The 10,620-nt window shown below is 43.4% G+C and overlaps 1 protein-coding gene across 1 annotated transcript in view; it reads left to right on the plus strand.

Moving 5' to 3' along the window:
• ext1b (exostosin glycosyltransferase 1b) overlaps positions 1 to 9,128 on the plus strand; it is a 132,211-nt gene extending 123,083 nt beyond the window's left edge. The window contains exons 8-11 of the mRNA XM_076878965.1: positions 150 to 239; positions 2,388 to 2,548; positions 3,233 to 3,404; positions 5,103 to 9,128. Coding sequence (XP_076735080.1) covers positions 150 to 239; positions 2,388 to 2,548; positions 3,233 to 3,404; positions 5,103 to 5,288 — 609 coding nt within the window. The 3' untranslated portion in view covers positions 5,289 to 9,128. The remainder of the gene's footprint in view (positions 1 to 149; positions 240 to 2,387; positions 2,549 to 3,232; positions 3,405 to 5,102) is intronic.
• Positions 9,129 to 10,620: the final 1,492 nt, after the last annotated feature.

Here is a 10,620-nt window from a genome sequence, read left to right on the forward strand (position 1 = left end):
ATAAGAGCATGAATGTCAGAGAGGTTTACTTTATTATTTCCCGCTGTGCTCGGATCTAGATTTGCTATTAGTGTAGTTTGAAGATGGGATCCCAGCTTATGTCACTCCAATGATTTTTAACCCTCTGTGCTCTGTGTCTCCCCCTGCAGGTGATGAGCAGCCGCTTTTTGCCCTACGAGATCATTGTGACCGACGCTGTCCTCAGCCTGGATGAAGACACAGTTTTGTCCACCACTGAGGTATCCTCTAATAAACACAGCGACTCTCCTTTGTATCGCCGTCTCCTCCACTTGAGTTGTAAAGTTCGACACTCCCTTATTGCATTTCCTTTTTTTAGCTTTTAGCTTCTTTCTGTTTGTCCCTGCTGCTTTCAAGTTGGCCCCCCAAAATTTGTGGCCTGGTTCTTTAATCTTTTAAAGTCTAACTTTCATTCCCGAGGCCTTGCTTGCTTTTCTCTCTTCTCGTGCGCTTTTCTGCCTCTTTTTCCTTCCCTCTCCTTTTCTTCCTATCGCCCACCTCCTGTTTTTGGCTCTACCTCTCCTATCCCCTATTCGACGGCAGCACTGTTATGGGCATTTTTGTTCCACATGCTGGCGGGGCTGTTCCTGTTTTTCTTTTTTTCTTTTCCTGGGGATACGTTTTGGCGCGGCATCATGGGAAGCCAGAACATAGCAGAAAGAAATGAGTTTATGTGGCAGATCAAGATGGCAAGACAGAAGGGAAAATCCATCCCCGACAACTGAATCGACCTGCGTTACTCCCAGGAAGACGGTTGGATCACGAGAGCAAACACTTCTCAAAGGTTCTGAGCTCAGGGAATGTCCATGCCAGGAAACTTGAGAAAAGGGGGGGAAAAAATGAAGGGTAAAATCTCCCCATCCACCCACTCCTTCTTTTAAACAAATGATTCAAAGTGCAGTTTCTGGCCCCGGCGTCTTTGTTTTCTCATTTTTATCCGACTCTCTCCACCCTTAAGTGAAGATGGCGACGACAAGAGCTGTCTTTAACAATGATACTCACTCCTTTGAATATGACTCCCGGTTCAGTCGGAAAGTAGGCAGAATTATGAAAGTCTGTGAAATATTTTCCTTGTGATTGTAACATCATTCAGCTTCCATCTCTTTTATTTTGAACTGCAGGCAGGAGCAGAAGAAAGTCATTATTTTCCTTCAGGGCTTTTTCATATGTACAAATTTTGGCAGGAAGAGCAGATAGATACTGTTTTATGGTGGATTTTAAATTTTTTCTCTTCTTTTTTAATATTCAACAACATAAGCAACCTCACAGCGTAGTATAGTGATGTGCGGTGTAATGCAGAGCAGGCTGTTTGAGGAGCCGCTGAGACCTTTCTGATGTTTTTGTCTAATTATTTGATTGAGCGCTTTGATCGTCGCTGCAGTCGTTTGCTACAAGCAGCTGCTTAGGAAAGACTGCTTTGTGTTTCATGAGGCTTTGCCTCAGTTGTATTTTCACTCGAGTGCGTTTTGAACGTGTTGTTCCTTTGTTGGGTTTCATTGTAGTCTCTTTCATTTCCTCTTTATCTTTTTTTCCCTCACACAACACACCGTAAATAGATACATTTTTTACACCTTTGATTAATGAAAACAACAACTTCACTTTATTTGTCTTTTGTAAGAAAATATTTAACACAGCTCATTCCAACAGGGGTTTATAATGACGTTAATGGTGTGAATAATTTTGATGCACTTATCCAACCTTTTTTTATTGATAGAGGACCGTTCTGACGCCATTGAAATATTGTTTTGCTGATATCCAAGAATACAAATTGACTGATTTGCTATTTATTGGTAAATAACAAGAAACTGGACCAACATAAGTTAAAAGATTTAGGGTCAACTTTGACCTTGGGCGCTAACAATTGAGGTCAAGATCCATAAAGTTTTTACTGATTTGGTGTGACCTTGACGTCGACCTCCTTGGCGTCCATGCTGGATTTGCTTTACTCCACTAATGATCTAGAAGATGTAGAACAACAAAGAACAAGACTGAAGAGATTGACCCTTGGAACTGGATTACAATCTGATCCAGACATTGGATCGGTGCATCCCGAGTAGCTGGAAAACATCTGCTGAGCTGTGAAAATTCCCCCTTATTTATCCTTCTCTCCCCCAAAAATACCAAAGCAAAAGCAGCTTTTTACAGTACCAGGCTGTCGTGCTTTTTTTTGCACAGTTTCATAGTAAGGGTTATTGTATATGAAAAGTGCTGAACAGTAGCTTTTCATTTTGATCAGCTGAAGTTGATTAAAAATAAGAAAAAAATGTGTACATTTTTGCCACAAAGGTGTCCAGAGGGTACTAAATTAGAGTTTGTTATTAGAAATGATTAATGTTCTGATTTTTTTAAATGTTTTAATCTCTGTCTAGGTGGACTTTGCCTTCACTGTCTGGCAGAGTTTTCCAGAGCGAATCGTCGGTTACCCCGCCCGCAGCCACTTCTGGGACAGCAACAAGGAGCGCTGGGGCTACACCTCCAAATGGACCAACGACTATTCGATGGTCCTGACTGGGGCTGCCATCTATCACAGGTGCACTTCAGGCTGTTAAACTAAAGCCTCCCTTCTCAAGCAGCTGTTTACCTCCATGTCCTTTGATTCTCCTCACTCCTGCTCCGTTCTCCTTCCGTTACACGAGGCTCGCTGTTGCTCCGCTCTGCTCTCCAGTGTTCGGTTGTCTTTCTTTTGATGCAGCGCTTTGATGCGGTGATCTGTAGATTATGAAAGTAGATGTGATGTTCAGTGTGGCACAGCCTCGGGAAACCAGTGTTTTGACACGGAGTATGTTTTACCCCCAAAAAATGTCAATTTGTCTGCCGCGCAGCCCTCGATAGTTCCCGCGTTTAGTTCGACTACAGTCCTGTCAGCTTCAATATGGCTTCACTCAGCTGTGATGGGAGCAGTCCATTAAGCTTAAGTCAGCCAATCACCGCAGCCGAACGCTTAATCACTTTCAATAAGTCACTCGTTCAATCCATCCAAAAGCTTTAACAGCGATGGTGTGGCCTTTAATGTGAAATATTCACTTTTTATATTTAATTTAAGCTGTCAGCACAACCGGCTTTAAACCTTTGAAGCTCTAACACTGTTTATTTAGAAGTTTTTAAAGCATTACTTTCAAAATAAGAGCTTCAGTAGAATTAAGACTATTAAGGATTTAAGTGCCACTGGTTTCAATCTGGGAGCCTCTAAATACTCTTCTTCCTGTCCTCTCAGGTATTATCACTTCCTGTACACCAACTACTTGCCCACCAGCCTGAAGAGCATGGTGGACCAGTTAGCCAACTGTGAGGACATCCTGATGAACTTCCTGGTCTCTGCTGTCACCAAGCTGCCGCCCATCAAGGTCACACAGAAGAAACAGTACAAGGAGACCATGATGGGACAGGTAAGAGGGCAGCAGCTGTGACCACTACACCACACCGCATGTGGAAGTATGAATACTTATAATGCTTAGATCCATCTCTTTGTTGCACTTGGAGAGCTTATTAGCGTTGGGGTTCTTTTAAAAAGAAGAGGATAACGGCCGGTCGAGAAAACTGGTTTGCATCTCATTACTGGATGTGACTGAGCCCGTAACAATTTACAATGCTGGATACAGAGCAGCCTTATTATACGGACCTCTTTGAATTTGTCCTTCTTTTCATGAGCCGTGATTCATGCTGAAGCCAGTGTTGTTTTCTTCCCTTCATGAGTGTGTCATGGCCTTTCAGCTGGAGCGAAGCCGTGCTGCTTTATGAACAGCATGAATTATTCTCTTTAAAAATCCTCTGGTATGGGCCACGGAAAAAAACAAAGAAAAAAAAAAACAGGGCAAGTCATAACGGCACACACACAAAAGCAGGGAAAGGAGTCGTGTCGGTCCCGAAGCCTTGCGTCACGCTTTCTCATCGGGCTCCGGCCTGTCAAATATGGCGGAGCTGACGATTTATTGAGAGAAGTTGACATCAGCCATCGTTCAGTGATGGCTTTCTCTTGTTACTACGATGAAAGTTTGACCATGATTGAGTCAAAGAGCTTCTTTTTGTTTAGTATACGTCTAAAATCCCTGCTTGTTAATGATCGTGGTCCGAATACGCTGACTGAAAAGTGGATTGAAACTAGCATAACATAAGAGTTTCAGTATTGGAGTATTTAGTCAGTTATGGACAGATACTTGGTGCCTTTCTACTCTTTTGGAGCACTCAACACACTTTTAACCTTCACATATTCAAACCCCAGCAAATGAGGATCTGACCCGCCAACCTTCCGACTGGTGGCCAACCACGCTACTTCCTGAGCCACGGCTACCCCAGTTAGCTTTTTACTCTTTTAGCGGTCAATCAAAAAATTTGGGTGGGAAGCTCATCTTGTAACCGGAAGGTTGCCGGTTTGATCCCCAGCTCTGTCTGTCTTAGTCGTTGTGTCCTTGGGCAAGACACTTCACCTACCGCGCTGCATAGTATAAATATAACATGTGCATGTCCACATGAGATTATAATCCCGGCTTTATTCGCCATGCTTGCTATAATGGAATAATGCAGACATAAGAGAAATGCAGCCCTCCTCGGTCATGCTCATGCATATGACATGAACTGTGGCAAAATGAAAAAGTAAAGTAGTTCCTTCTTTCTCTGCCTCACTCATACATCATAGATTTGGTCTCATAAACTCTTGCACACTTGCAAAATATTGTTTTAAAAGGGTCCTACTGCGGTCATTTCCATACTTTTCGTCTTTGCTTGGAATGATTTACAGTTAAAATATTCCACATTTATAGGATTTAGAGGAGTTTGACGTCTATGCTTTTGGCTCACAGGGATTACCCGAACATATTCTGAGCTCATTATTTGAAAATGTGGCCATGTTTAATATAATTATTCACTGCTGTAACAGGATACATATGACAGAAACTAAGGAAAAGCATCTGAGGCTCTTTTAAGACATTACCACTGATATTTTATAAAGATCTGCAAAACTGGATTTTGTTCCAAAACACAGTCGACTTGTAATTAGTTTTTTCATGTTCCCCCAGGATCTGCATCTGTTATTGAAAACTCTAACTTTTCTTCTTTTTGTTTTTCCTCCTCTTCTCCATTCCCTCCAGTCTTCAAGGGCTTCTCGCTGGGCTGACCCAGACCACTTCGCCCAGCGGCAGACCTGCATGAACAAGTTCGCCAGCTGGTTTGGCGCCATGCCACTGGTCCATTCCCAGATGAGACTGGACCCCGTCCTGTTTAAGGACCAGGTCTCTATCCTCCGCAAGAAATACAGGGACATCGAGAGGCTCTGACAAGACCGCCGCCCCCTCGGGGGAGACCCTACGCAGGGGGAAAGAGACTCTGTGGAGATTAGGAGTCATCAGAGTACAGGGGGATGGACAGGGAGAGACACAGGTCTGTCTTCCACTCAGCACATTGCCAATGACCAGAGCGCCGCTGCTGGAAAGACTCGATGAGGAAAGGGATAAACGGGAAACGAGCGTAGGCCGTTTGGGTGTGAAAAAAGCAAAGAGAGTACACAAACTGACGGGCTTACCAAACAGTACTGTGTTTCACACATGTGCAAACACGCAGCACGCACTACTGACGACAAGAACTCTTGGATAGAATATTTTTTGTATGACACGGACGAGGACGACATCGTCTTTCCTGCTCTTTCGGCACTCGTGCGGGGCGATGGTAGAAGACAGGAAGGTGTTTGTGATCTCAAACCTGGCAACCCAACCTGTCATCCCAAGCAACCTTCCCTACTCTGGATCAGGACATAATACTGGACTCATTACCAAACTCCTGCTTTGTAAACCCATGAATATTTTGTTGCCTCAAGTTAAAAAACAAAGATTGTCCAACCTGTCCTTTTTTTTTTTTTTTTTAGCAGCCATTACTTCCTAATATTCTCAGCAGTTGACAAACACCCCGCGTCTCCTGCCCTTGGCTCGTTCCTTTATGAGTTGATCTGGCTTTTATAATGGTCTATCTGCTCCCGTGTTATCACAAAGATAAGTTAGGAAAACATCTCATTTCATGTCCCATTTTCCTCTCGTACTCGCCACAGCAGTTGTACTTTTCTCATCTTTTTTCCCCACTTACTTTCATCATCTTTTATCCCCTCCCTCCCTTCAGACTCTCTGCTCTCCCTCTTGTCCGTGTGTGTGTTGTGTGTGCAGACCCTTGAAAAGTTGGCTCATCCAACCATAAGCCCGAGCGGAGTACATTTTCCCTCCGTTGGAATGAGCGAAATGAACATTTCTGGATGAAATGGAGCAGAACGTTGCATTCTAACCCAAACTTCTTTTTTTTTCTCCTCCCCCTCTTCTCTCTCCCTCCCACCCCTCTTCCTGCATGGTCTCTGAGCACCAACCTTACTGTGGAGGGGGGGGCCATAGCAGGTCTTTGGTGACCAGCATCATTTCAGAGGACAGATTTTTAACGCTGAGCGCATCAGTGCCATTCTGACATCAGGGTCTGCCTTTAAAGTTGTTTATTGCACATCACGTTGCCTACATCCGTTTGAGATGCTCTTGTGTTGAAATATTGTAATCGTCACTTTTATGTGTCTCTCCTGGCGCCCTGATTATTTTTATTTCCCCCCCCCCGCTGTGACATATCCAAGGACCTCGGAGCCATTAAATTGACAAAAGGTTTTCTCCTCCATTTGTCAGGCAGAGATACGTTTAGGCTTCAATTAGGTATTTCGTTTGAAGTGCTGTTTTATTCCCAGGGGACACGCTGTTGATGAAACACCGAACATTATGGAGCATAGCGTTTGCGAAAACAGTGACCGGCAAACACTACCTGCTGTCTAATGCGATCCTTGGGATGACAGCTTTTTCCCCCTTGGCACACACTACCTGCATCAGTGTGTGTGTGAGAGAGACGGTGGCCACGCTCGGTGTCTTTTCTACGGCTGACACTTTTTTGCACCTTAAATGATCTTATTGGTATCGGACAACCAGATCAAAATGCTTAAATAACTAGATATCTTGACCTTTAATTGATCATTTTTAAAGACAGGCTGTCAGGGGAAGAAAAAATAAAGGTGGCTGGCTCATAGCTGAGCTGCTATATGCTGTCATTAGGTCTGCATGCAGCGTGCAGGCGGGAGCACAGGCGGTCCAGTCACACATTTAGTTTGCAGACACTTGAATGAAAGCAGCATGCTTTTAGTGGCCTTTTCTGTCAGACAGGCATTCAGCATAATGTCTCAGCCAAAGCTGCTCAGCGTGTTAATCAGTTAGCTGTCACTGACATCGTCAACATCAGTGTCACACATTCAGTGGCTGCTTTAGATTCATTTTTTTTTTCTTTCTTCACACTTTGTTTTTATTTTCGCTTGACAAAGAGTCGATGTAAAATGTATCGTAAAGCCTTCGCTGTTTCAACAAAGGGGACAGACGTGCTTTGAAGTGCCATATCCAAATGCTACTATAGCAGAGCTGCTCTGTTTCCGCGAGTCATATCAAACCCAGCAGGACTAACTTGTGTTGTTTTGTTTTTTTGTTCGTTTTTTTTGCCCCAATCATGTCACTGTTTTGAATATCGCTGTTTGTGCTTGTACTCTGAAACTTTGAAACTTGGAGTCGTTTCCCGGGAGATTCGTCGTCAGTGTAACAACATCGATACGTTGCGATTCTGGGAAACTCATGCTCCTCGCACGGTCTGCATCTGGCCTCTATTCCATCTTCAAAAGAATCATATTGTTTCAATCCATATCAAGCCTTTTATGTCTGATTGTCAGAGTTACTGTTGTTGATCGTCTCAAGACAACCACATTCCCCAGCTTTGCAGATAATCCACACACACTAAAAAAAAACAACCCACCACCTATTTCAAATCCCTGGTCTCAGCACTGTACATAGACATATTTATTTTTTGAAAAGGAAAAAAAACAAGACTGTGTACGATTTGAGATGACGCGGCGAGAACATTGAGACCGATCCTGCGTCGCTGAGGGGAGTAAGTGGTATTTATTCAGTTTATTTTCTACACGCTGTGCACATTAATCCACACAGATGCCGATATACAGCTCGTATTATGTCGCACTCTGCATCGGTTTTCCAGGGGAAGCATCTATCACACTCTTTCTAATACAGAGCTCCCCAAGTGAGATAACATTTCCAGAGTCGCCGTAGTGGAGTTTTAACTCCTGAAAAAGATTGCATACACCAGTGATCCAGAATTGGATTGGGCCGCTCCATCTTGGCTCTCTGCGGGAGTGAAATTGTAAAGTCCCAATAAAGACTACGCCAACTGACACGTGGAAAATAATAAGCAGCTGGGGCCCCCCAGCCCTCTCTCTCCTGCACCAGATGGAAACATTTTCACATTCTGCCGCAACATCTTCCCCTCATGCATTACAGTAATGCGTCTGAGGCTGTGACACAGTGGTTTAAATTGTCTTTGTCGCAGCTTGGGGCTCAAGTCGTAGCTCGCAAAACAGAAACGGAAGTGTATCTACAGTCTTTCAATTCCAGAGCTCAGTCAGAGTGTGATGGATGTGAGTCGGGGCCCTCGGAAAAGAAACAGCAACTAAACTTCGTATCCCCTTAAAATGCCTCCGTCATTTGATCAGGGAAACATTATGCAAGTTATCATCTTGAGCTTCAACACAGATGGAAGAAGGTTTACCCAAAACGTGCCAGGCGGTTGGCGTGTGCGCTGGAAACTGGTCTGCTCTCGATTTGATTTGTGCCTTTTTATCAACATGCGAGTTCCTGACATGCTGAGCACTGTCTGTCCCAGACTTGTTATTTCCAGTAGACGGGCAGCAATAGCACCATGTGCGGAGGACTCCTATCCCTGCCTTCATACACTGGATGAGTCACAGTTTCCATTCTCTTGTTTTGACGCCCCATTTTCATTGTTGTGTTCGGACACTGTTGCTAAGGCGACAACGCATGACCACTTCCTGTTTCTGATTATTTATCAGTGATTGACTGTATTATGCGAGCAATCAGCAGTAGTGTCTGTTGATCTGTAAGGACTTGGTCAAGCCCAGCTGTCCTGATGCCTTCTCCTCCCTCCTACCTTGTAATTAAGAGAAGACTTTTATAGAGGTCACAGATTAAATAGAATAAATTCCAATTTTGTAAGAATGATTTATAAAAAAATAAACTCATATTTGATGGTAACTGCATCTCTGTGCCTTTATTTTTGTTTCATTTTTAATTTTTCTTTAAAGAACGTGATGATTTGCCTCACATGGACCAGTTCTGTTTTCAAATCTTCACCTGCAAGTGCAACAGGGAAAAGCATACAGTACATGACAGACTAAGCAAATGACATGTACTAAAAGAGAAAAAATGTGTGAGGCTATTAGGAAAAACTGGATATAAGTAGGAAAGTGTTGACAGTTGTCACAATCCGGTAGGTGAAAGAGGCAGCAAACTGAAATGTCAACCAATGCCAACGCCTCCAACAACCATGATGGTTGAACTATCTACTATCACAGAGGGCAAAATGCAACACAATGAGATCCACATACCAGAAACTCAAGCAAGGACAGATAAGGAACTAGAAACTGGCAGTATGGTGGTTCCACTCCCACCAAGGCCACCCAAATCACCAGACTCAACACCAAAACACACAGTGGTGATGAACCCACATGAACCCAGAATTCCAGAGTGGCCACAACCTACAGCAAAGACCAAAATGCAGTGGGCACCAACTAGAAACATAGAAGAAGGCCTCCACCAGAGCCTGAAGCACAAACCAAAACCCAACAGAGGCCAGGCAGCTCATCCTAGACCTCAAGCGAGTGCACAAAATGGTGACAAATTATTTCGAAAAGCCTCCTATGAAGAAGATCTGATAGCTTTGTTATACCGAGGTTCTACTTTTCCAGTTACATGAGGTGCTGACTCCTCCCTACAGGCTCCTTCAAGCAAAGTTGGGGTTAAAAAAAGCATCAGTCTTTATCCATGGTATCCAAATGTAACAATAAGGCTTAACTAAGCATAATCCTGTATTTTATACTGGAAGAGTCACTCTGAATCAATACAAAGCTGTTCTGAGTGGTCACCTTTACCCTATGACGAAACACTTCAATCAGCCAGAGAATAGTACATAAAGAAAAAATGTAACTTATAATTTATGGCCTACACAAAAAATATGGGATTATCTTTTGAATGAATGTTCATTGCACCAGTTAAATTCCCGGGACTTGGGAGAAACAATGCCAATACGGCGTGATCCAAAACGTACCACAAAATAGCCGAGTCTAAAGTTGGAGCCACAGATGTGGGCTAACACAAGAAATTCCTCACAAATTTCTTCCAGAGGAATGCATCCCAACTTCTGCTCATTAAGCTAAGCAAAGTTCAGTCTTAAAACATTTTGAAATGTGGGATGGGTCCCCAAAGGCATGACGGAAGAAATGAAATGGCTGTGGATCAGTATCAAATCCACTGAAAATGATATGACATTTTCAGTGATCCTTGACCTTTTTGAGTGGAAGTGGAAAGAAGGAAACGTTGGGTTTTTCTTTAATATGTCATCCATCTGCAGTTGAAAACCCAAATAGAGTCGTGTGCAGTTTTCACAGGACCGTATGCAGTTTAGTTCACTGAGGTTTACTTTTGTTTATGCGCAGCTCTCTAAAGTGCCAACCACAGCATTTCATTC

Source organism: Maylandia zebra, linkage group LG22 (genome assembly GCF_041146795.1).
Source record: "Maylandia zebra isolate NMK-2024a linkage group LG22, Mzebra_GT3a, whole genome shotgun sequence".
NCBI classification, from domain to species: domain Eukaryota; kingdom Metazoa; phylum Chordata; class Actinopteri; order Cichliformes; family Cichlidae; genus Maylandia; species Maylandia zebra.